Source organism: Podarcis erhardii, assembly GCF_964252035.2.
Source record: "Podarcis erhardii genome assembly, chromosome: 1".
Classification (NCBI taxonomy): domain Eukaryota; kingdom Metazoa; phylum Chordata; class Lepidosauria; order Squamata; family Lacertidae; genus Podarcis; species Podarcis erhardii.
The window spans coordinates 4,658,183-4,684,660 of NC_138497.1; the positions used below are offsets into that span (position 1 = coordinate 4,658,183).

The 26,478-nt window shown below is 47.7% G+C and overlaps 1 protein-coding gene across 1 annotated transcript; it reads right to left on the bottom strand.

The window, feature by feature from the left end:
* Positions 1 to 4,176: 4,176 nt before the first annotated feature.
* PTGDR (prostaglandin D2 receptor) lies at positions 4,177 to 26,478 on the bottom strand (the record flags this gene model as incomplete). The annotated part of the gene is made up of 2 exons (XM_081877083.1): positions 4,177 to 5,603; positions 25,576 to 26,478. 2 exons carry the CDS (start codon positions 26,476 to 26,478, stop codon positions 5,370 to 5,372), a joined length of 1,137 nt encoding a protein of 378 aa, XP_081733209.1. The 3' UTR covers positions 4,177 to 5,369.

Genomic DNA, 26,478 nt, shown 5'->3' on the forward strand with positions numbered 1-26,478 from the left:
AGAAAGATGTTAATTGATCAGGCTGTTCTTAAAACTATGGATAGAAGAGAATTTTAAAAGAAAGACACGATGTTAATTGATCAGGTTAATGTTATCTGAAAGTAGTATTGGAAAACTGCTACAATGAGCTATAAGGAAACTCAGCTGGCGGATTCAAGGAAGTCATTTAACAATGATAACAAAATTGGGGTTTTAATAGTTAGGATAAATGTCTGTTTGTTTTTTATATTGTAATGTTTTTTCTGTTATGTTTGTTATAAATTTGGAAAATTGATAAAAAAAATTGAAAAGAAAAGAGAGAGTAGGAGAACAGAAAGTTTAGAAACAGAAAGCTCAGATCAGCCAGAGTAGGGATGACGTAGCTGTCAACGTATCCCTTTTTTTAAGGGAAATTCCCTTATTCCGAATAGGATTCCTCACAAGAAAAGGGAAAAGTTGACAGCTATGATAGCAGGAGCAGGGCTGGATTTAGGTTTGATGACGCCCTGAGCTACTGAAGGTGATGGGGCCCTTTATATGTCCAGCTGTCCTTTGTCAACAACAAATTGTCCCCGTTTTTTGTGTTGAATATATGCTCTATGGTAATTTATGGACCTCATAGGTATCTCAAGCCATTTGCACATGTTGCCATGCGACCAGTCCATGCAGAATGTAGGCACCCTATATATAGAAAGGAGCAAACCAGTGATATTTGAGGGAGCAGGCTAGCAGGCGGGGCCCATGACTTCCATCATAGGAGCCTACACAACACAAAACACGGTTGCTGGATTTTATTTGTTTTTTATTTTATATTTTGTAAATGTACATCCAGTTTTTCCCCCCTTTGATTTTTTTTGGGGGGCCCCTCAAGAGAGTGGGGCCCTAAGCTATACAGTGGTACCTCTGGTTACATACTTAATTCATTCCGGAGGTCCGTTCTTAACCTGAAACTGTTCTTAACCGGAAGCACCACTTTAGCTAATGGGGCCTCCTGCTGCTGCTGCGCCACTGGAGAACAATTTCTGTTCTCATCCTGAAGCAAAGTTCTTAACCTGAAGCACTATTTCTGGGTTAGCGGAGTCTGTAACCTGAAGTGTATGTAACCTGAAGCGTCTGTAACCCGAGGTACCACTGTAGCTTGTTTAGCTTATACGTAAATCCGGCACTGAATAGGAGAGACAGAGGGTGTGGGACTTTTTTCGGAGCAACGCCATTACCTGAGAGGTGCCACCATTCCCCCCCCCCCCGCCCCGAATACTGAATAAAATACCATGGGAAGAACGTCTTGTTTTCCCATTTCTGGCTGACAGCCGTGAGGGAGGCGGATCGGGTTCCCTGCAGTTCTGTGAGGAAGATGTTTCTCTCGAGTAGCCCTTTTCAAACTCTTCTCCATCTGTTCTCACAGCTTCACTCTCGGATTGTGTCCACAACTCCTGTTTACTCTGCATCGAGGGCATTCCCACGGCTGGTTTGGGAAATGGTGTTCCCTCGGCATTGGCCATGATCCGCATCTATCCTTTCCTTCCTTACAAAATGGTGCACTTTGATGTGTCGTCGTCCCCAAGCCAGCTTTGATCTAAATTGAGAAATTGAACAAGCTAGCTGTGTTTTAAGCTGGTGGAGCAAACGCAGCCCTACTCCAGAGGTGCCTACAGGCATACCTGCAAAGAGGGAATCCGTGCCTTTCCCTCCTGCTCCTGGGTAAACATGGACTTCTCCTGATTTTGCTGTTCAGGTGGCACCTACACAGTTTCCCCTTCAAAGCTTGCCCTGACTCAACTCTGAACCTTCCAGCCTTTATGCGTCTGGATGAAAAATCCGGTGCTTGCCTTTCCAACAGTCATTGGTTCTTGTCTTGTATATTTTAGCCAATTTAGCTGGTGTTAAGTACCATCTCGGGATGCAGGTGGCACTGTGGGTTAAACCACAGAGCCTAGGGCTTGCCGATCAGAAGGTCGGCGGTTCGAATCCCCACGACGGGGTGAGCTCCCGTTGCTCATTCCCTGCTCCTGCAAACCTAGCAGTTCGAAAGCACATCAAAGTGCAAGTAGATCAATAGGTACCGCTCCGGCGGGAAGGTAAACGGCATTTCCGCGTGCTGCTCTGGTTCACCACAAACGGCTTAGTCATGCTGGCCACATGACCCAGAAGCTGTACGCCGGCTCCCTCGGCCAATAAAGCGAGATGAGCGCTGCAACCCCAGAGTCGGTCACGACGGGACCTAATGGTCAGGGGTCCCTTTACCTTTACCTAAGTACCATCTATACCAGTTTTCCAACCTTGTTTTCCAACCTTGTGCCTCCAGCTGTTTTTGAACTACAACTCCCATCATCCCTGACTAGCAAGACCAGTGGCATGGGATGATGGGAATTGTAGTCCAAAAACAGCTGGAGGCACAAGGTTGGGAAACACTGATCTATACATCATTTTCATAACATTCTCTTTAAAAGCACTGGAAATGTAAAGAAAGGGAAGGTATCTTCTACTACATGTTGTGGACTTGTAATGAGTTAAAGGCTTTCTGGGAAACTGTATATAATGAGTTAAAGAAAATGTTTTAAAATACTTTTGTTAAAAAACCAGAAGCCTTTTTATTGGGTATAGTGGATGAAGAGATACCAAGGGAAGTTAAAAGATTCTTTATGTATGCAACGACTGCAACAAGAATTCCTTTAGTCCAACGAAAGAAGAGTGGCAGATGAAGATGATGGGCTTTGCAGAACTGGCGAAGCTGATAGGAAAAATCCAAAACCAGCATGATCAAGTATTCCAAAAGGACTGGAGTAAATTTATACGTTTTCTGAAAGACTATTGTAAGCAATTAACATCCCTAGCAGGGTTGTCTGAAGACTTGTAATGATAAATTTTCTACCTTTTGATATTAATTTAAATTTTGAGTCGTTTTGTAACGAGTCTCATGAGAATTGGAAAACGTACAAATTGTAACGATGTAAAGGTTAATTTTGAAAGCCATGAGGTGGGAGGGAAGGAAGTCAACAGGCTCTAAAGAGCCAGGGTGGTAAAGTGGACAGTGTTGATGTGAATGTATATTATTAAATGGAAAATAAATTTTAAAAATATAAAAATATCAGGCGCTTGGCAGATGTCTCAGACTAAACATTTGTTTGGCCAGCTGAAGCAAACCAACCGGTCTTCCCAAGGTGAAAAACTGCTCCTGGGAGGGTGTGTGTTTGTGATTGCCAGAAGGACCAACCAATCGGCAAACATAAACAGGTTTCTTCGGAGCTTGGCCGGAATGGAACAAGGGACACCTCCAGGGAGGCTTCACCCCTCAAACGACGCACGACTGGATGCGCCCCAATATTGCAGAACGTGACGCCATCGTGAAGTTTTATTTCCAACCTTTTTGTCAAGGGCTCAAACCCCTTTGATGGTTTCAGTTGTCCTTTCTCAGTCCTGGCCTGACTGATGCTCACCATTCCGTAGATTCCCCAGCAATGCTCAGGATTCATAGAATCGGAACTGTAGAATTGGAAGGGGATCCCCCCCAGGTCATCTACTCCAACCCCCCCACCATGTAAGCTAGTGATTCGCTGGACGAAACCCAACATTGGCTTGAGGACATCTGCACCATTCATGTATAAACCCGGGGGGGGGGGGGGTTCGTATTGAGGAACAGATTCCTGATTTAAACACAGAAAAGAGGATTTAGTTGAGGGCAGATCAACTCCATCGTCCCTCCCCTTCAAGAAAAGGTAAATCAAGTGTATCCTTTTTTTATCCCTAGTCATTTTGTCTGCCTGTTCCTGCCCCTATCCCAGCTCCACAGTCTCCTATATCGAGATGGGAGTAACTAGGAATGTACCGTATTTTTTTGCTCCACAAGACGCACTTTTTTCTTCCTAAAAAGTAAGGGGAAATGTCTGTGTGTCTTATGGAGTGAATGTGTGGTCCCTGGAGCCGAATTGCCCAGGTGCAAAAAGCAGATCATGCTTTTTTTTTTTTTTTTTGAAAGAGGGAAGTGGGTGTTGAAACAAAGCCGCTGATCGTTTGCCGATCATGGAGAGAGATAAGGGACGCTAGAGATAAAGGGGGCTGCCTGGGAGGGGGGAGGTAAAGACAGCAAACTTGCAAGGAGAGGAGACAGGAATACTAAAACAAGCAATGAGGAGAGAAATTAGAAGAAAAGGAGGAGCAAAAAACTGCTCCAGCTAAGGAAAAGACACTAAGGCAAACAAGAGGGAAGGGGGTGTTGAAAGGAAGCAGCTGATCGGTAAGCGATCGGAAGGGAGATAAAGGACGCTAGTGATAAAGGAGGCTGTCTGGGAGGGGGAGGTAAAAGCCCATGGATCCTCAGGATTTTTGCATTGGGTCACCCCAAATTCACCATCAGATCACATGTCTGTGGCCACAGCATGCGCCACAAAAATCATACATCCACTGTTTTGTTCAGAATAATTTTTTCCCCTTGTTTTCCTCCTCTAAAAACTAGGTGCGTCTTATGGAGCGAAGAATACAGTACATACTGTTCCAATAACAGCCGCACATCCGCTCTACAGGGAATGATCAACGTGGTCATTCTGGATTTCTGTCGCCTCGCAGGCCTGTGGGTAGAAATACGAGGGCAATTTGCCCTTTCGAGACAGCAGCACATATCCACGTGGCTATGCGATTCTCCTATCAGGCCAGCCAACTCGCCTGGTCGCCACTGGCGAGCAACCATGGCCTCCAGGCGACCTGGCAGGAAAGTCCTTGCAAGGTGGGAGAGAGCGGACTCCTCCTTCTTTAACTTTTCAGGCCTGCCCACAAGTGGCTGATACTCAGTACGCAAACCGTCTAGTACCTTTGATCAGCTGGGGGTGCAATGTCCGTGTCCCCCCCAAATTTGGTGACTGCTTCTTGGATTTTTCACCTATCTTAAAAGAACAGAAACCATGAATGGTGGTGCGGTCACTACATTAAAAACCTAAGAAGAGCCCGCTGGATTAGGCGAATGGCCCATCTATTCCCGCAAGCGTCTGGTTCTTACATTGGCCAACCATACGCCCCAATGGGAATCCGATAAGCAGGATTCGAACGCAAGACCTTCCTGCAGTTTCCATCAGCTGTTGTTCAGAAGCATTGCAGTAGAGGCAGAGCCTAGCCATCATGGCTAGTAGCCATTGCCAGACTTCTCTTCCACAAATTTGTCCAGTCTTCTTTCAAAGTCATCTAGGCTGGTGGCCATCGCTTTCTCATGTGGGCATGAGTTCCAGAGGTTAACCATGCATCTTAAGACAACCCCTTCTTTCTGACCAGGGAAAATGTTTGCTTGCAAGCACTTCGGCCTGTTCCTTGGACTATGGATGATTTACAGGGCCGGGATGGGGGGTGGGGGAAGTGCAGCTGGACCCCCTCCAGACCAGCTCCTCAGAGAAGGCAGAAATGCCTCACTGCAGACGATCGGATCCTTTCCGCTCACAAGTTTCTAGCAGCTGAGAGTCTGTGGCCCTTTTCGAGCTCAGCCTCCTTGAAACCCGGTGGAGGCAACTGCGGAACAGGGACGTCCGGAAAATAATGAAGACCCAGGGGTCCACGATGGAGTTCACGGAGAAAAAGCGCAGGGCGGTGAGGTCTGCCTTCTCGTCGAAATCCGGGGCAAACGCGCCGACGTAAGCGCGGACCTGTGGGAGGGGAGGGAGACAGGTTGAAAAACTCACTTGTGGCAGATTGAGGCGGCTGAGTATTATTGCGATTACTACTTCATAGAATAATAATAATAATAATAATAATAATAATAATAATAATAATAATAATAATTTATTGTTTATACCCCGCCTAGCTTCCCTAAACAGGGCTGCCTTCAGATGTCTTCTAAAAGTCTGGTAGTTGTTCTCTTTGACATTTGGTGGGAGGGCGTTCCACAGGGCGGGCGCCACCACCAAGAAGGCCCTCTGCCTGGTTCCCTGTAACCTCACTTCCTGCAATGAGGGAACCACCAGAAGGCCCTCGGCGCTGGACCTCAGTGTCCGGGCAGAACGATGGGGGTGGAGACGCTCCTTCAGGTATACTGGGCCTTTGAGGCCGTTTAGGGCTTTAAAGGTCAGCACCAACACTTTGAATTGTGCTTGGAAACATACTGGGAGCCAATGTTGGTCTTTCAAGACCAGTGTTATGTGGTCTCGGCGGCCGCTCCCAGTCACCAGTCTGGCTGCCGCATTCTGGATTAGTTGTAGTTTCCGGGTCACCTTCAAAGGTAGCCCCACGTAGAGCGCATTGCAGTAGTCCAAGCGGGAGATAACCAGAGCATGCACCACTCTGGCGAGGCAGTTTGCAAGCAGGGAGTGTCTCATCCTGCGTACCAGATGGAACTGGTAAACAGCTGACCTGGACACAGAATTGACCTGCGCCTCCATGGACAGCTGTGAGTCCAAAATGACTCCCAGGCTGTGCACCTGGTCCTTCAGGGGCACAGTTACCCCATTCAGGACCAGGGAGTCCCCCACACCCGCCCGCCTCCTGTCCCCTAAAAACAGTACTTCTGTCTTGTCAGGATTCAACCTCAATCTGTTAGCCGCCATCCATCCTCCAACAGCCTCCAGACACTCACAGATGCATAGAATTTCAGAGTTGGAAGGGGCTAGAATCATCTATTCCAACTCTTTGCAATGCAAGGATATGCAGATGTCTCAAACGGGGATTCAACCTGCAACCTTGGCGTTATCAGCACCATGCTCTAACCAACTGAGCTTTCCTGTTGGTTCGTTTATTACCTGCCCTTCTTCAACATCAGGTCCCAGGACAGATTTACATCAATTTAAAACTCACTATGTATTGAATGGCAATGAGAAACCTAGACAGCATCTTAAAAAGCAGAGACATCATCTTGCCATATAGTTAAAGCTATGGTTTTCCCAGTAGTGATGTATGGAAGTGAGAGCTGGACCATAAAGAAGGCTGATCGCCGAAGAATCGATGCTTTTGAATTATGGCGCTGGAGGAGACTCTTGAGAGTCCCATGGACTGCAAGAAGATCAAACCTCTCCATTCTGAAGGAAATCAGCCCTGAGGGCTCACTGGAAGAACAGATCCTGAAGCTGAGGCTCCAAGACTTTGGCCACCTCATGAGAAGAGAAGACTCCCTGGAAAAGACCCTGATGCTGGGAAAGATGGAGGACACAAGGAGAAGGGGACGACAGAGGACAAGATGGTGGGACAGTGTTCTCGAAGCTACCAGCATGAGTTTGACCCAACTGCGGGAGGCAGTGGAAGACAGGAGGGCCTGGCGTGCTCTGGTCCAGGGGGTCACGAAGAGTCGGACACGACTGAACGACTAAACAACAACAACAAGAATAATAATAATCTATTCCAACCCATTGCAATGCAGGGATATGCAGATGTCCCAAACGGGGATTCAACCTGCAACCTTGGCATTATCAGCACCACACTCTAACCAACTGAGCTTTCCTGTTGGTTCGTTTATTACCTGCCCTTCTGTAACATCAGGTCCCAGGACAGATTTACATCGATTTAAAACTTGGTACGTATTGAAAAACAGTTCATCTAAAAGAAAAACCACGGGGAAAGGGGTGTATCCCAGAAACACCTGTCTTGGCCATCAAAGGCCAGGGTAGAGAGCTACCTTTTGAGCATTACATTGCAGAGGCAGTGGGGGTGTAGTGCTTAGAGCGTATGACCTGGGAGACATGGGTTCAAATCTACCACTCAGCCATGGGTGACCTTGAGCCAGCCGCTGCCTCTCAGCCTAACCTACCTCACAGGGTTGTTGAGAAATGGGAATCCGCGACCAGAAAGAAGAGGAGTTTCAAGAGGACTGGAGGAAATTTAAGGACTATTTGAATAAATATTGTCATATAAAAAATTAGAAATTACTTGAAAGAAAACAAATAGGCCTAGGATGAAACTATGTTATAATTAAACAAATGGGATTTAGAATGTTAAGAAAAGTGAATAAGATGGACTATAATTGGAAATTGTTTTAGTTTAATAATGATATTGGAAAGCTGTTACTTTTAACTACAAGGAAACTCAGAAGGGAGGGACTTGAGGACGTCAACCAAGATGTTTAAAAGGTTGGATTTGTGAAGAATTAAGTTTGTTGTCACTGTTTATTTGTTTATTGTTCCTTTTTTTCCCTTCTCTTTTTCTGTTTTTGTGTATCATTCTGCTTTTGTTATTGTGGAAAATCTAATAAAATTAAAAATGGGGAGGAGGTGAATTATGCAGGCCACCTTGAGCAAAGTTGGGTGGTGGTGGGGAAGGTAGGTAGTATATCACACCGTAAAACTTTTGGAGGTTGAAAACCAGGATGCCTGCTTTTTAACAACCACACGGTGTATAAATTTTATGGAATAAATTGGTAATGGATAGCAACATCTGGAGAGTCGCTATCCCAAAAGTCACTGAAATATTGTAAGCAAGAATTGCAAAAAAAAAAAACCCTTTGCTTTGGTTTTTCGGCCGCCTGCATGTGCAAAGAGCTCCCCCTGGTGGGTAAAGTTGGTGTTTGCTCAGTTCTGTCTCGAAACTGTTTCTTTGAAGGGGCTTCCGTAGAATCCGAGTTGGAAGGGACCCTCAGGGCCATTTAGACCACCCCCCTGCATGGCAGGAATCTCAACTGAAGCATCCATGACAGATGGCCAGCCAACCTCTGCTTAAAAACCTCCGAGGAAGGAGAGTCCACCGCCTCCAGAGGGAGACAGTACCACCATCATAAGACATTTGAAGGCAGCCGTGAATAAGGAAGGTTTTTTGTTTTGTTTAATGTTTTATTATGTTTTTATAATTTGTCAGAAGCTGCCCAGAGCGGCTGGGGCAAGCCAGTCAGATGGGCGGAGTATTAGTATTTGAAATATACTTGGAGCAGTGGTGAGGAGGAATGGAAGTTCTCTCAGAATGTCTGCTTTATATACATTATTTACACAATGGGCCCCACATGATTGGCTAATTCCAGGATTCTCCTGTAGGCCAATCAGGTTGCGGATTCACTTCCACCTGGAGCTGGATTGGGTGGCTCCTGTGGACCAATCAGACTGCTGCATTCTGGATCCTATTGTTCTAGGACCAATCAGACTGCTGCATTCTGGATCCTATTGTTCTAGGACCAATCAGACTGCTGCATTCTGGATCCTATTGTTCTAGGACCAATCAGATTGCTGCATTCTGAATCTTATTGTTCTGGGACCAATCAGACTGCTGCATTCTGAATCCTATTGTTCTAGGACAAATCAGACTGCTGCATTTTGGTTCCTATTCAACTCAGTACATAAAAACATTATTATTATTATTATTATTATTATTATTATTATTATTATTATATTGGACATCCCTATTTTCATATGCACACTTGCAGTCTAAAGTGCTTCTCAGGTGCTTTTCTGGAACATGAGAATTGGCTCCCAAGTCTCCCTGCATTTGTTCCAGGAGGGTCGTCCTGCTATATATCTAAGTACAGTGGTACCTTAGTTCTCAAACACCTTGGTACTCAAACAACTTGGAACCCAAACACTGCAAACCCAGAAGTAAGTGTTTCGGTTTGTGAACTTTTTCCGGAAGCCAGATGTGCTCTGTTTTGAGTGTTACACTTCCGATATGAGTGCCACACTTCCATTTTGAGTGTTAACACTGTTTTTGCTATTTATTTTGGCGGCTATTTTTCGTTTTGTTTTTGTGACTGTGTGGAACCCAGTTCAGCTACTGATTGACTGATTGTGTGACTGCAGTACATTATTGTTCCATTTTATAGATCCTTGGTCTTGTTGGAGAGCAAAATCCATGTTAAATTGCTGTTTTAGGGGTTGTTTTTAAAAGTCTAGAACGGATGAATCCGTTTTGCATTGCTTTCTATGAGAAAGCACGCCTTGGTTTTGAAACGGACTTCTGGAACAGATTGAGTTTGAGAACCAAGGTACCACTGTAGTGGGATTTGGAATAAATGTGAAATTAACCGTCACCACTTTCAATTTTGTTGCCTTATTATCTTCCTTACTGGGTCGTGTAAACCACTATTCTGAATAATGCCTTTTGTGGGGGCGGCAATGGGGATTCATTTGTGGAACTAAGGAGGCAGTGGCTCCGTGGGCGTTCAGCCACCCCTGAACTTGGCCAAGGCTGGACTCTGACGCACCAACCTCAACATTTGCTCTTCTCGAAAATGTCTCCAATAACCTTTTGACATCCTCCAACCTCCTCTCCTTGTAATCCTGGCCTTAAAAGGGCTCAGAATGTTCACGTGAGGCTCTGGTTCTCCGCAGGCATTTAACAGCTTTCCAAAAACAATGTAACTGCAGCAGTCCTGTAAAAACTCCCCCAAACTGCTTTCTGGCTAAAAGATCTGACGCAAGACAACAAAAAGCTAAAGATGCTTACAGTTAAGGCTCTGCTAATATATACCATTGAAAGCTGGACCATAAAGAAGGCTGATGGCCAAAGAATTGATGCTTTTGAATTCTGGTGCTGGAGGAGACTCTTGAGAGTCCCATGGACTGCAAGGAGATCAAACCTCTCCATTCGGAAGGAAATCAGCCCTGAGTGCTCACTGGAAGGACAGATCCTGAAGCTGAGGCTCCAAGACTTTGGGCCACCTCATGAGAAGAGAAGACTCCCTGGAAAAGGGCACAAGGAGAAGGGGACGACAGAGGACGAGATGGTTGGACAGTGTTTTCGAAGCTACCAGCATGAGTTTGACCAAACTGTGGGAGGCAGTGGAAGACAGGAGGGCCTGGCATGCTCTGGTCCATGGGGTCATGAAGAGTTGGACATGACTAAACGACTAAACAACAACAACAATATATACCATCTCTTTGGACAGGCAGATAAGCAGATAGTCCCTTTTCTGGATCTGTGGTTCCCAAATGCTTTTAGCAGGCACCAGAAAGAGCACAGTGGAGGTGCCTGCCTGATATCATGAGGCAGGTAGTTCCAAAGTGCACGAAAAGATGGAGTTCTTGCAAATGCAGAACGGGTATTGTGCGGCACTGGTAACAGCGCCAGTTCCACAGACCGAAGCAGCCCGACTGGCACATATGAGGTGCAGCGATCTTGTGGGTAAACTGGTCCCAAGTTGCTAAGGACTTTCCTAAAACCTTGAAGTCAGCCCGGTAGAAAATCAGCAACTGGTGCAGACCTCCAAGTACAGGTGTTATCTGTTGGCAAGTCCTCGCTCCTGCCAGCAATCGGGTTGCAGCAGCCTGCCCTAGCCACAGCTTCTGGGTTAAGCACAAGGGAAGCCCCACCTAGTTCACAGTTTTGTGATTTGTTTTTATTTATTTTATTAAATTTGTATACCACCCTCCATCTGAAGATCTCAGGGCCTATCTGCTGTCTTATGGTGCATGAAACAGCCCTTATTTTAGTACCCACAACTGTTACAGTGGTACCTTGGTTCTCAAACTTAATCCGTTCCGGAAGTCCGTTCCAAAACCAAAGCATTCCAAAACCAAAGCGCACTTTCCCATAGAAAGTAATGCAAAACGGTTTCATCCGTTCCAAACTTTTAAAAACAACCCCTAAAACAGCAATTTAACATGGATTTTGCTATCCAACAAGACCAAGGATACATTAAATGAGAGCAATAATGTACTGCAGTCACACAACCAGTCAATCAGTTGCCAAAAAGTGCAAGTAGATAAATAGGTACCACTCCAGCGGGAAGGTAAACGGGGTTTCCGTGCGCTGCTCTGGTTCGCCAGAAGCAGGTTAGTCCTGCTGGCCACATGACCCGGAAGCTGTACGCCGGCTCCCTCGGCCAATAAAGTGAGATGAGCGCCGCAACCCCAGAGTCGGCCATGACTGGACTTAACGGTCAGGGATCCCTTTACCTTTTTACAGAAGCAGAAGAAAAGGAGGCTCGGGAAATGTTTTAAGGATTGGGAAATTAAGGAAATACTACGTGACACTGGGGGAGAAAATGGCACAGGAGACAAGTGTGATGAGTGAATCAGCATATTAGAGAATCTACTGAGTAAATGAGAATGGGAAAGGGTCTCTGCTCTTCAAAAGAGACATGGATAAAAGGTAGAAAAAACAAACTTATATGTGCGAGATAAGACAATGTTTCAGATGCTCATGGAATTTAGTACAGTGGTGCCCCGCAAGATGAACGCCTCGCAAGACGGAAAACCCGCTAGACGAAAGGGTTTTCCGTTTTGGAGGCGCTTCGCAAAACAAATTTCCCTATGGGCTTGCTTTGCAAGACGAAAATGTCTTGCGAGTTCCTGCGGGTTTTTCCCTCCCCCCCTTTTCCTAAGCCGCTAAGCTGCTTATCAGCTGATCCGCTAAAAGCCGCTAATCCGCTAAGCTGTCAATGGGCTTGCTTCGCAAGACGAAAAAACCGCTAGACGAAGAGCCTCACGGAACGGATTAATTTCGTCTTGCGAGGCACCACTGTACATCTGAAAGAAAGTCAGAACTTTGTATCCATTACTGAGCTACCTCTGGAAACACCATTTGAGAAATGTATCTATATGAATGTTTGAGAACCAAGGTACCACTGTATTTAGTTGGGTGGAGGAAGGTGGGGCAAGGGGTGGCTGGCAGGGAAATGATTCCCTGTGTTTTGGCTTGGCTCTCCATTGCAGTGCACAGCCTGGCGATTCAGCTGCGGTTCCTGCTTTGCAGGGGTTTGGACTAGATGATCCCTGGGTGTCCCTGGAGTTCTATGAAATTAACAAAATTGGTTCACTTGATCCAAGGATACCAGTTTTTCCAAGTCTCATGGTCATTTATACCTCCAGAGCCCCCGGCCTCTTAGCACCCTGCAGGGAATCCCAACACCCCCTCAGCATAGCTGTCAACCTTCCCTCCCCCCCCCCCCCGACCTCATTGTCTGAAACATGGTTTGAGCTGGTTTGAGCTTGTGTTCGAATTCTGCTCGCTGGTTTCCCACAGGCAGCTGTGTCCAGGGTGGCTGTTTACCAGCTCCATCTGGTACACAGGCTGAGACCCTCCCTGCCCGCGGACTGTCTCGCCAGAGTGCTGCATGCTCTGGTTATCTCTTGCTTGGACTACTGCAATGCGCTCTACGTGGGGCTACCTTTGAAGGTGACCCGGAAACCACAACTAATCCAGAATGCGGCAGCTAGACTGGTGACTGGGAGCGGCCGCCGAGACCACATAACACCGGTCCTGAAAGACCTACATTGGCTCCCAGTACGTTTCCGAGCACAATTCAAAGTGTTGGTGCTGACCCTGAAAGCCCTAAATGGCCTCGGTCCTGTATACCTGAAGGAGCGTCTCCCCCCCCCCCCGTCGTTCTGCCCAGACGCTGAGGTCCAGCGCTGAGGGCCTTCTGGCGGTTCCCTCATTGTGAGAAGCAAAGCTACAGGGAACCAGGCAGAGGGCCTTCTCGGTGGTGGCACCCGCCCTGTGGAACGTCCTCCCTTCAGATGTGAAGGAAATAAGCAGCTATCCTATCCATAGCTGTCAACCTTCCCTTTTTTGTGGGAAATTCCCTTATTCCAGCGCCGTTTCCCGCTGCTATCCCGGATTGTTAGATATCCCGTAGACCGTCCCCGGTACAGGTGAGGTTGCTGATCCCTTATTTTTGAGGCTGCTGATCCCTTATTTTCAAATCTGAAAGTTGACAGCTATGCCCCTCAGCCCACTCAGCAATCTGGTAGCCACATTTAGAACTCATTGTACAGTGGTGCCTTGGTTCTCAAACGCTGAAAACCCGGACGTAAATGTTTCAAACGTTTTTTGGATGCCCAAATGCAGCTGTTGGCTATTGTTTCCGGGGCACTTGCACCAATCAGAAGCTGCACCTTGGTTTTTGAACATTTTGGAAGTCAAAGGGACTTCCGGAACGGATGAAGTTTGGCGCTTTTCTTTTTGCTATTTATTTTGTGTTTTTGTTTTTGAGGCTTTCTCGGTTAATATGTTTTTGTGACTGTGTGGAACCCAGTTCAGCTACTGATTGATTGCAGTGTGACTGCAGAAATGGATACAAGCCCCCCATCCAAACAATGACTGTTAACAGTGCAGGTAAGGGGGAAAATATTCTTAATTTTTATCATCTACAATACTGTCTTATTTATGTTATAGTACGTTGATTATTGCTTTCATTTTATGGGTCAATGGTCTCGTTAGATGGTAACATCCATGTTAAATTGCTCTTTTAGGGGTTGTTTTTAAAAGTCTGGAACGGATTAATCCATTTTGCATTATTTCCTATGGGAAAGCACGCTTTGGTTTTGGAACACTTTGATTTGGAGCGGACTTCCGGAACGGATTAAATTTGAGAAAATACCACAGTATTTTCCAAGGACACTTGTTCTCTCCTTCCAGTGATGTTTCTCCAGGAGGACACAAGTTACTTGCATTGATTTCCACAAGTTATATACCGGTTATTTATTTAGTAAATTTGAATCCTGTCCTTTGTCTCAAAAAAGGCCAGGGTGGCAGACAACATGCAGTGAAACATCTCCAAAACAATTCCATTGCAGATGCCATTCTCGGAAAGATCTCAGCTTCAAAGGCTGGTTGTAATTCAAGATAATAATCAGTTCAAACTGTTTTAAAAAACAACAGCCAGACACTGCAGAGCCACTGCGGTTAGATTGCTGGGCTAGGACCTTGGAGACAAGGGTTAAATACTAACTAGGTGAGCCTGGGAGGTCAGTCGGTTGCTCTTAGCCTAGCCTACCTCTCAGGGTTGTTGTGAGGATAAAGTGGGGAGAATGTTAGTATGTATGCCACCTTGAGTTCTTAAGAGGAAAGAAGGTGAGATAATTATTATTATTATTATTATTTATTTATATCCCGCCCTCCCCAGCCAAAGCCGGGCTCAGAGCGGCTAACAAGAGTAAAATAATACAACATTCTAAAATCATTTCATTATACAATCAGTTCAAATCAAATTAATGGCAACCATTGGGCTAGAGTTCTGTGAGGATTGCTGAAGGAGGGGGTCAGACTGTGCCCTGGTCAAAGGCCTGGAGGAACAGCTCTGTCTTGCAGGCCCTGCAGAAAGATGTCAAGTCCCGCAGGGCCCTGGTCTCTTGGGACAGAGCATCTAAACAAGTCGGGGCCAGTACTGAAAAGGCCCTGGCTCTAGTTGAGACAAATCGAACCACCTCACAACTTGGGACTGCCAAGATGTTTTTGTCTGAAGACCGTAAGGTCCTCCGTGGGACATACCAGGAGAGGTGGTCCCGTAGGTACAAGGGTCCTAGGCCGTATAGGGTTTTAAAGGTTAAAACCAGCACCTTAAACCTGACCCTGTACTCCACCGGGAGCCAGTGCAGCGGGTATAGCACCGGGTGAATGTGATCCCGCAGCGAGGACCCCGTAAGGAGTCTCACTGCGGCATTCTGCACCCGCTGGAGTTTCTGGGTCAGTCTCAAGGGCAGCCCCACGTAGAGCAAGTTACAATAATCAAGCCTGGAGGTGACCGTCGCGTGGATCACAGTGGCTGGATCAGGGCGAGAGAGGTAAGGAGCTAACTGCTTAGCTTGGTGGAGATGAAAAAATGCCACCTTTGTTATATATACAGTGGTACCTCTGGTTGCGAACGGGATCCATTCCGGAGGCCCGTTCACAACATGCACGGGTTGCGCTTCGCCGCTTCTGCGCATGCGCCTGACGTCATTTTGCACATCTGTGCATGCGCGATCAGCGAAACCCGGAAGTAACCCTTTCCGGTACTTCTGGGTCACCGCAGGATGTAACCTGAAAGAACGTAACATGAAGCGGACGTAACATGAGGCATGACTGTAAATGTACTACAGTGGTGCCTCGGGTTACAGACGCTTCAGGTTACAGACTCTAACGCTAACGCAGAAGTAGTACCTCGGGTTAAGACCTTTACATTAGATGAGAAGACCTTTACATTAGATGAGAAAAGAAATCGTGCGGCGGCAGTGGGAGGCAAAATTAGCTAAAGTGGTACCTCAGGTTAAATCAAAAAATCAACTAGAATTAAACAAAGACTTAATGAGAAGCCGGCTACAAAACTCATTTCACTGAACAAATCAGTTTCCTCAGAAGGAAATAAAGAAACGATAAGATTTTAAGTGATATCAAACAAGCTCAAGAGTAGGGCTGAAAACGCTTCCTTGAGTTTACAGCGAAGGTATGAAAACCTCAATGACAAGTTTTAAGCATAGCCCTATTCTCTTAAATAGCCCTATTCTCTTAAATTCTTGTTATTCTATAGTGAATTACTTCTCGTTTCAGGGATTTTCAAGATAATTTCTTTTGTTTTGTGTAAATCCTCCTTCAAACCTAGCTGCTGGTGGATCGGGGCCACTGGGGACCACCGACAGGGACTCCCTTGATCAAGCATCCCTTGAGACATCCTGGTCCCAAGTTGGGAAGGGCCTTGCCAAGTGACCCAAGAGCCTTGAACCTTGCCCAGGAGAAGACAGGAAGGGGCAGCTTCAGAATGGGGTCAGCGGCTCAAAAATAGCCGTTCTCACTCTAGAGACTGGCCTGCATTTGACAATCTGCCAGATGAATCTGATCTGGCACCAAATCTGGCCGAGCCTGAAGAGTTTTACGCCGGTTGGCAAAAATCCATTTCTCGTGTTAACAGGGTTCCTGCTGTTCCTGGGCCACTGTACTCTCAACGTTCAGTTCTGAAAAGACACTTCAGCTAACATTGACTTCCTTCTTCTGTCTCCTTGAGAAAATGTTCTTTTTTCGGGGAGGGGGAGGGGGGAACAGGCTGGCAAACCAGATGGTTCTCACCCCTAACCCTGCTCTGGTGGCCAAATGTGAAATATGGGCAGAGAAATCTAAATTCAAGATGGGTATTTACAAGCTGGAGGAGACTCTTGAGAGTCCCATGGACTGCAAGAAGATCCAACCGATCTATTCTGAAGGAAATCAGCCCTGAGTGCTCACTGGAAGGACAGATCCTGAAGCTGAGGCTCCAAGACTTTGGCCACCTCGTGAGAAGAGAAGACTCCCTGGGAAAGACCCTGATGTTGGGAAAGATGGAGGGCACAAGGAGAAGGGGACGGCAGAGGACGAGATGGCTGGACAGTGTTCTCGAAGCTACCAGCATGAGTTTGACCCAACTGCGGGAGGCAGTGGAAGACAGGAGTGCCTGGTGTGCTCTGGTCCAGGGGGTCACAAAGAGGTGGACACGACTAAACGACTAAACATAATTCAGAGAAGGGCAACCAAGATGACCCAGGGCCTGGAAACAACACCTTATGAAGAATGGTTGAGGAAGTTGGGGAGGTTTAGCTTGGAAAAGAGGAGACTGGGAGGTGATAGGATAGCGATCTTCTCTTATGGCCTGTCACATGGAGGATGGAGAAAGCTTGTTTTCTCCTGCTCCGGAGTGGTGGACTCAAATCAGTGGATTCACGTTACAAGAAAAGGAGATTCTGACTTAACATCAGTACTACTACTGATAATTTTTTTATACCCTGTCCATCTGGCTGGGTTTCCCCAGCCACTCTGGGTGACTCCCAACAGAATACAGCAGTACCTCGGTTGTCGAACGTAATCCGTTCCGGAAGACTGTTCGACTTCCGAAACGTTAGACAACTGAGCCACAAAGGGCTGCTGGCAAATTAATTGGAGAAAATTGAGAACACGCCTTGGAAGCCGTCCGACTTGCGAGGCGTGTTCGAAAACGGAAGCAATTACTTCTGGGTTTTTGGCATTCGAAAACTGAAATGTTCGGCTTCCGAGACACTGGAAAACCGAGGTTCCACTGTATTAAAAACACGACAAAACATCAGACATTAAAAACGTCCCTAAACGGGGCTGCCCTCAGATGTCTTCTAAAAGTCAAAGAGTTATTTATTTCCTTGACATCTAATGGGAGGGCGTTCCACAGGCCGGGCGCCACCACCGAGAAGGCCCTCTGCCTGGTTCCGTTTTACGGCGGGACAGATTCAGAAAGTGCTGGCATTGGGGCCAGCTGTGCACCCCACCCTCAGAACTACTGGATTCTGCGGCTCTGGGCCTGTTGGATCAGGCGATCCCTGTTGGATCAGGCAAATGGCCCTTTTGTTCCACCATCCTGTTCTCACAGGGGCCAACCAGATGGTTGTGGAAAACCAGCAAGCAGAGAGTTCTTTTCCTTCCTGTGCTTTCCAAAAACTGGTACCCAGAATGACTGCTGCTTCCAGCTGTGGTGGTCAGAGCCCAGCCATTGTGGCTGGTAGCCTTTGCTATACAGTGGTACCTCGCAAGACGAAATTAATTCGTTCTGCGAGTTTTTTCGTCTTGCGAATTTTTCGTCTTGCGAAGCACGGATTTTGGAAAAGCTTCAAAAATCACCAAAGTCTTCAAAAACCTCAAAAAAGGCTATGAGTTGCTCCTCGAAGTCAAGTCGCAACTGCACCCCCTGAATGCACCCTGCGTATTAACGGTTTTAAGAAAAAGGAAACAAACTTGCAAGACGTTTTCGTCTTGCGAAGCAACTCAAAAAACGAAAAACTCTTTCGTCTTGCGAGTTTTTCGTCTTATGAGGCATTCGTCTTGCGAGGTACCACTGTACATTTTACCCTGGTGGGGAAGCCTGTGGCCAGGTGACTTCTTTGGTCTGCTAACCTTTGATGGGTAACTCCAATGTCTCTGCAGATCTCTTCTCAGAGTTGTTTAACTTTAAATAGACCCGGGACACCACACAATTAAAATGCTCTTAAATCACTTGAAACAGTCGTGGCTTTCCCCAAAGAATCCTGGGAGCTGTAGTTTGTTAAGCTGTTAGGACACCCTTTTTCCCCTCCCAGAACTACAGTTCCCAGGGAAGAGGGATTGATTGTCAAACAGAAGACTGTCTTCTGTAAAGTGAAGGGGTTCCATCTCCCCAGGATAAATATGGGCCTAATTTGCAGGTCTATGGGGAGGACTCTTGTGATAATGTACACCAAAGGCTCTGAATGCTGAAAGCACTGTAATAAATGTGGACTATTACAGCTATTACTACTATTACTGCTCCAAGCCAATGGCTTCAAGTTAAAAGAAAATGGAAATTATGACCAGGGCCGGATTTAGGTTTGATGAGGCCCTAAACTACTGAAGGTAATGGGGCCCTTTATATGTCCAGCTGTCCTTTGTCAACAACAAATTGCCGCTGTTTTTTTGTGTTGAATATATTTGTATAGTTAAAGCTATGGTTTCCCCAGTAGTGATGTATGGAAGTGAGAGCTGGACCATCAAGAAGGCTGATCGCCGAAGAATTGATGCTTTTGAATTATGGTGCTGGAGGAGACTCTTGAGAGTCCCATGGACAGCAAGAAGATCCAACCGATCCATTCTGAAGGAAATCAGCCCTGAGTGCTCACTGGAAGGACAGATCCTGAAGCTGAGGCTCCAAGACTTTGGCCACCTCGTGAGAAGAGAAGACTCCCTGGGAAAGACCCTGATGTTGGGAAAGATGGAGGGCACAAGGAGAAGGGGACGACAGAGGACGAGATGGTTGGACAGTGTTCTCGAAGCTACCAGCATGAGTTTGACCCAACTGCGGGAGGCAGTGGAAGACAGGAGTGCCTGGTGTGCTCTGGTCCAGGGGGTCACAAAGAGGTGGACATGACTAAATGACTAAACAACAACAACAACATATGCTATAAGGTAATTTATGGACCTAATACAGTAGTGATCTAACCAGTGATATTGCAGGGAGCAGGCTAGCAGGCGGGGCCCATGACTTACATCACAGGAGCCTACACAACACAAAACACTGTTGCTGTATGTAGGTTTTATTTTGTGTTTTTATCTTATATTTTGGAAATGTACATCCAGTTTTTTTCTTTCAGTTTTTTGGGGAGCCCCAAGAGAGTGGGGCCCTAAGCTAGAGCTTGTTTAGGGATCCCTGACCATTAGGTCCAGTCGTGGCCGACTCTGGGGTTGCGGCGCTCATCTCGCTTTATTGGCTGAGGGAGCTGGCGTACAGCTACCGGGTCATGTGGCCAGCATGACTAAGCTGCTTCTGGCAAACCAGAGCAGCGCACGGAAGTGCCGTTTACCTTCCTGCCAGAGCGGTACCTATTTATCTACTTGCACTTTGACGTGCTTTCGAACTGCTAGGTTGGCAGGAGCGGGGACCGAGCAACGGGAGCTCACCCCATCACGGGGATTCGAACCACTGACCTTCTGATCGGCAAACCCTAGGCTCTAGCTTATAAGTAATTCCGACACTGATTCTGACTAAACATTAGGAATAACTTTCTGACAGTAAGAGCTGTTTGACAGTGGAACAGTCTCCCTCTGGGAGTTTGTGGGGTTTCCTTCCTTGGAGGCTTTTAAGCAGAGGTTGAATGGCCATCTGTCAGGGATGCTTCAGTTGAGATGATCTTTGGTCATGAATGATCTTGTTGAGATTCCTGCATTGCAGGGGGGCTTGACTGGATGACTCTCAGGGGTCCCTTCCAACTCTATGATTTTATGATTCTATGCTCGTTTGCTCAGCCTTGGCTCTCATGGCTAGATGTGCCAGCCTCAAAGCCCATTAACCACACATGGCAAGACTACACAACTAGATTGCGATCTGGCTTTCCTAACTGAGGCCTCATCCTGCCCGCAAAGCGCACCAAGCAAGGGCCACAGGTAAGCCACTGCTGTCTTCACGCTGCTTTGCCTTGTGGGTCCTGCACATCATCTCTGCTGCAAACAGGATATTGGAGTTGATAGCCTCTTTTGTCAGACCCAGCAGGGCTGCCTTGATGACCAGAAATCTGTCTTAATCTTCTTTGCTCTGTTCCAGACATGCCGTGCGCCTTGGCTAAAAAATGGATGCTGTTGGCCGGCAGCGCGAAACATTCTCCCGACTGTGTGCAAGTAACCAAAGCAAGTTCTCAAATGCATCAACATTAGTCAGTGTTCCCTTGCCATCCTGTTCCAGAAATCAATTAGTTAGCAGTTTTTGACTCGCAGCAAGCCGCAAAGAATCCGATAAATCTGAGCCTTGTCATTATGGGTGCTCCGAAAACACAGCCGGAATGTTTTGCAGCTTAACCAAGAGAGAAGAGCAGCGAGCCTTTTCTGTTACCCAGAACTGCTTCCCACGTCCAAACACCCTAGAGGGCAGCTGTTCTTTCCATCCCGGCTGTTGTGCTAATCTCAGAGAGGTGCGATGTGATGATTCTCAAGAAAACCAGTGCAGGGTTCAGAGCCCTTAGCCACAACAGCGAGGGCGCAGTCAAGGTCCGCTGTGATGTAGGTTGAAGTGTGACTTACGGGACAATGGCTATGGGGCTTGGGCGATAAATGCCTCTGTTCTCTGGTGGGGCAGCGGGGGGAAGTTATAGCGACCTGATCAAATTCTCCTTTAGTCTCAGTCACTGCTGCAAGAGAACGCGAGTCATTTCAGAAAGCTAGGGAGAAAGGAAGGGCAGGTGGATCCGAGACCGGGAGAGGAGCCTACATTTTGTACTGTTTCAAAATCTGGCGGCATTTGCCCCACACTGGGCAAAAGATTCCTGCACTGCCGGGGGTTGGACTAGATGACCCTCGTGGTCCCTTCCAACTCTACGATTCTACAAAATCTTCTACAAATGACAGAGAGGGCTGTGTTAGTTTCTGTAGAAAGTAGCTTACTGCAAGGGGTGAATTTGGCATTTCTTGTGTCCCCCTCTCTCAGTTTCAGCTCTGCTCACTACCAGCATGTGGTCCCCATTTTCTTGCCCAGAAGCGAATGCAGCCCTCAGCCTGTGAAAAGTCCCCTGCCCCTTAGTTATGCATGCATGTGACTTACTCCCTAGCGTGTCCACTCCTGCAGCCTCCATTTCAAATTTTCGCTTTGTAATTTGATTGTAAACTGAGCTCAAACTGCACACACTACAAAGCGTAAAGCGATACTTTTAGCATTTTCTCCCCCCCCCCTTATTAGGTGAATAGCTATTTAAAAGCCTAGAGTATCTTATATACGCCCTGTTTTTCTAAAGCCCTTAAACCCAACAACATCTGCCGCAGGGAAAGCTGCAAAACTTCAGGTTGGGAGACTGCTGCTGAGCTAATCTGGGATGCGAAAAACAACATAACCAGGCGTCCTTTTGAATGCACACGCATGATGATTTGTGCTCACGATGCTATCAGGGAGGTCACACGTGATCACAATTTCAACGCCGGTTGCACCTGCCAAAGCTTTGGGGCTGATCACGCTGCTTCATTCCCGGTCAGTGCGTATCTTCCTGCTGAAATCCTGTAATTTTTTTTATACCACAAATCATAGAATCATAGAATCCTAGAGTTGGAAGAGACCACAAGGGCCATCGAGTCCAACCCCCTGCTAAGCAGGAAACACCATCAGAGCACTCCTGACATATGGTTGTCAAGCCTCTGCTTAAAGACCTCCAAAGAAGGAGACTCCACCACACTCCTTGGCAGCAAATTCCACTGTCAAACAGCTCTTACTGTCAGGAAGTTCTTCCTAATGTTTAGGTGGAATCTTCTTTCTTGTAGTTTGGAAACATTGCTCCGTGTCCGCTTCTCTGGAGCAGCAGAAAACAACCTTTCTCCCTCCTCTATGTGACATCCTTTTATATATTTGAACATGGCTATCCTATCACCCCTTAACCTCCTCTTCTCCAGGCTAAACATGCCCAGCTCCCTTAGCCGTTCCTCATAATGTTGTTTCATTTCCTTTGCTCCTTTTGGATGCACTGTGGCCCTCCGAGACAGCAATAACGGGCCATGATTTGGGGAAGAGACACAGAGCAAACCAAAGCGAGATAAATCCTCCGCTAATGAACTATTCTTGTGTCAAGAACATGCTGCAGAAAACACCCTCAACCGCCGGGCCATTATCTCTAACCAATTTGTTCTAGAGATGGATTGCAACGTGGATGGAAAACAGACGCCAAACTGTCACCTCCAAAAGTGAAAGCAAGCATATGTCACGGATATTTTGGCCAGGCCAATGAGAATGTTAGAAAGGGGAATCCAACCTGTCTTGTGTAAAGTCCCCCTCTTTCAGAATTCTGCCTCCAGGGAGCAGCCGGCATAAGATCTCTGCCTGCTGTGATCCCCCCCCCCCCCCCCGCTTTCCTAAAACAATTCCAGCCTGTGTTAATAGCTGCTAGATCATTTATCACCGCAGTCCTGCTATGGCCCAGGCTCTGTTTTCTGTTAAATTAAACAATCTGCGAGGGCTTCAGCAGAAGGGACAGGAAGGTGCGTAGTTATCAAAGAGATGCAAAAGGGAGATTAGAGCTAAAAGTGTTCAGGGAAGGATGAAACATGGAAAAGACACGTTTGCTAGCAGAAGTCGCCGGCCCTCTTCTAATCAGGTGTGCAGATCACCAAGTGCCCTCCAGATTTATTTATTTTAAAAAAATTAATTTATAAAGTTTTCAAATATAACAATAAAGGAAAAACATTCCATTCAAAATATACATCCAATTCTAATCTTTCCACTTTCAGACTTCCTTCAGTCTATCTGGATATTTTTCATGTTATCACAATTATTCACATTTCTTCCATCTGTGTTGTTGTTTTTTTAACCAAATTAATCTTAACAATTATTATAAAACAATATTTCTTTCCATTATTATCACAGAGCTTCTTGAAAACCTACAAACGTTAATTGACCTTCACATATATTTTTAATATACTCTGTAAATTTATTCCAGTCTTCGGTAAATCTTTGGTCTTGCTGGTTCCGGGAACCGGCCCTCCAGATCTTTTGGGACTACAACTCTCATCATCCCTAACTAACAGAAACAGTGGGCAGGGATGATGGGAATTGTAGTCCCCAAAACATCTGGAGGGCTGAGTTTGCCTGTGCCTGGTGTATGGCATCTGTGCCCCTGCAGGTAAGACTAAAAGGGTGGAACCTCCACTCTGGTTGGCAGTCTACCAGGTGCAGGGAACCACAACCGGGGTGTTCTGCTCAAGTTCTGCTTGTGGGTTTCCAACAGGAATCTGATTGGCCACTGGGAGAACAGAATTCTGGACCAGATGGGCCTTTGGCCTCATCCTGCAGGCTCTTCGGGTGTCCTTAATATTAAAGTGTGCTAATTTATTATTACTGTTGCTCGTTTTATTAAATTTCTTCAGCACCTTTCTAACAAAATCTCAAGGTGTCCCACAAAGAATATATGAGAAGTAAAGTAAAAAATGAGAATATAACGTTGGTAACAGTAATATCGCTACAAACAGCAAAATCCACATCAGTCCACCAAAAATAAAAATAAAAGCCCAATTCACCACTCATGATTGTCAGTGCTGCCTTCACTGGGGTAGATCTTCGGACCCAGACAGCTCAGCTGGTTGAGGGTTCAAGCCTCACGCTGGGTGAAAGATTCCTGCATTGCATGGCATTGGACTAGATGACCCTTGGAACTCAGTTCCGTCACCTCTCAGATGGGCACCATTGCCATTCTAAGAGAACAAGGTGAGTTCCGGCACCTCTTTTCCTAGAAAAAAATAGCACTGAGACGATTCTGTGTCTCCCGACCTAATTTCACACAGTCCTCAGTTTAGTTTTTAAATCTATCTACCTGCAAGAAACGCGGGTGGCGCAGGGGATGCGGGTGGCGCTGTGGCTTACACCACAGAGCCTAGGACTTGCCGATCAGAAGGTCGGCGGTTCAAATCCCCGCCACAGGGTGAGTTCCCGTTGCTCGGTCCCTGCTCCTGCCAACCTAGCAGTTCAAAAGCACGTCAAAGTGCAAGTAGATAAATAGGTACCACTCCGGCGGGAAGGTAAACGGCGTTTCCATGCACTGCTCTGGTTCGCCAGAAGCGGCTTAGTCCTGCTGGCCACATGACCCAGAAGCTGTACGCCGGCTCCCTCGGGCAATAAAGCAAGATGAGCGCCGCAACCCCAGAGTCAGCCACAACTGGACCTAATGGTCAGGGGTCCCTTTACCTGCAAGTGTGACCACGGCAGTGTTCTGGCAGAAAGTGTTTGCAAAAGGGGGTGGACCATCTCTCTTCTGTCTCAGGCCCCACAAGATGCTGGGTTCAGCCTGGCCCACGGCTGGCTGGCACAAGCAGACCCTCTGGTCTTCCTCTCACCCCAAGTCTTTCTCAGCTCCACCTGCGGATGCCAGGGGTGCCTTTGAGAGGCACATGGCCATGTGGTACTTGAGATACCTACTCCATGCTCTCTAGGCATCTAGACATACACAGGCAAGGGGAGGCTGCCCCCAGCAAGGACCAAAATGCTGGAGCCAGGGGCGCCAACTTGAATAACATACTGTGGTAGCCCAGGTAAGCCCTGCCCCACATAATGCATCACATAATGTGGTGCGCACACACCATTTGAATGCCTGTCAACTTTGGGGGCCCCTGGCCCCCTGAAATATATTATTGGGGGGGGGCAAGGCCCCCTCAGTCACTCAGAGTTGGCTCCTATGGCTGGAGGCTCCCTGGAGAGGCCCTGTGGAATGCCCTCCCATCGGATGTCAAAGAGATAAACAACTATATGACATTTAGAAGACATCTGAAGGCAGCCCTGTTTAGGGAAGTTTTGAATGACTGATGTTTTAATGCATTTTTAATCTTTTGTTGGAAGCCGCCCAGAGTGGATGGGGAAATGCAGCCAGATGGACAGGGTTGAAGAATTATTATTATTATTATTATTATTATTATTATTATTATTATTATTATTACTACTACTCCCTCTGGGCGCACAGAGCGCGCCTTCCGAGGGCGCTTCCCTCGACGGCCAGGGCCTCTCCAAGGCGCACAGGTCTCCTGTCCCCCGTCCCCCGTCGCGTTACTTACGATCATGGGCAGGGAGCAGATGGTGAAGAGGGCGGTCATGAGAGCCAGCAAGACCAGCTGGCCCAGCTCCTCGGTGCGGCCGGCGCCGGGAGGCGCTGTCGACGGGGCGCCGGTGCCACCGCCGCTCCCGTGCGCTCCGGCCGGCTGGCTCCTTCTCGGGGGCTGCCGGCGCGCCATGCGGTAGAGGCTGCGCATGCTGACCAGGTTGCAGAGCCCGATGGCGAGTCCCTGCGCGCCCAGGAGGCTGGCGTAGAGCACCGAGTAGGCCCGCCCGCCGCCGGCCATGCGCATGAAGCACCAGGTGCCCGGGCAGTACTGCACGATGGCACCGAAGCCCAGCAGCGGCAGGGCGCAGAAGAGGGCGCACAGCGCGCCCGCCGCGACGGTTAGCAGCGCGCCCAGGCGCCGGCTGGTGTGGCGTTGGTAGAAGTAGGGGTGTCCCAGCGACAGGCAGCACTCCAGGGCCATGGCTAGCAGCAGCATGGTGGGCGCCAGGCCGAAGAAAGCCATCAGGAAGGCGAACAGCTGGCACAGGCTCCCGGGGCTCGCGTCTCCAGCGCCGGCGGCTGCGTCTTCCCCGACGGCAGTTGCTGGCGGCGGCCAGAGCTCGCTGAGGCTGCGGTTGCGCGCATAGGCGGCCAGGACGATGGGGCTGAGCAGGCACTTGCCCAGCAGGTCGGTGGCGGCCAAGGCGCTGACCAGGAGGTAGAAGGCGGACGCCCTTGGGCGCCCCCAGCCGCCGGCGCGCTGCAGCCGCGCGCGGAGCTGGTGCTGCCACAGGATCCCCAGCGCCAGGACGTTGCCCACCAGGCCGGCCGCGAAGAGGAGCGAGCCCGGCAGCGCCGACTGGCCGCCCTCCAGGTGCTGGTTGGCGCGGCAGCGGTAAGCGCCGCCGCCGTCCAT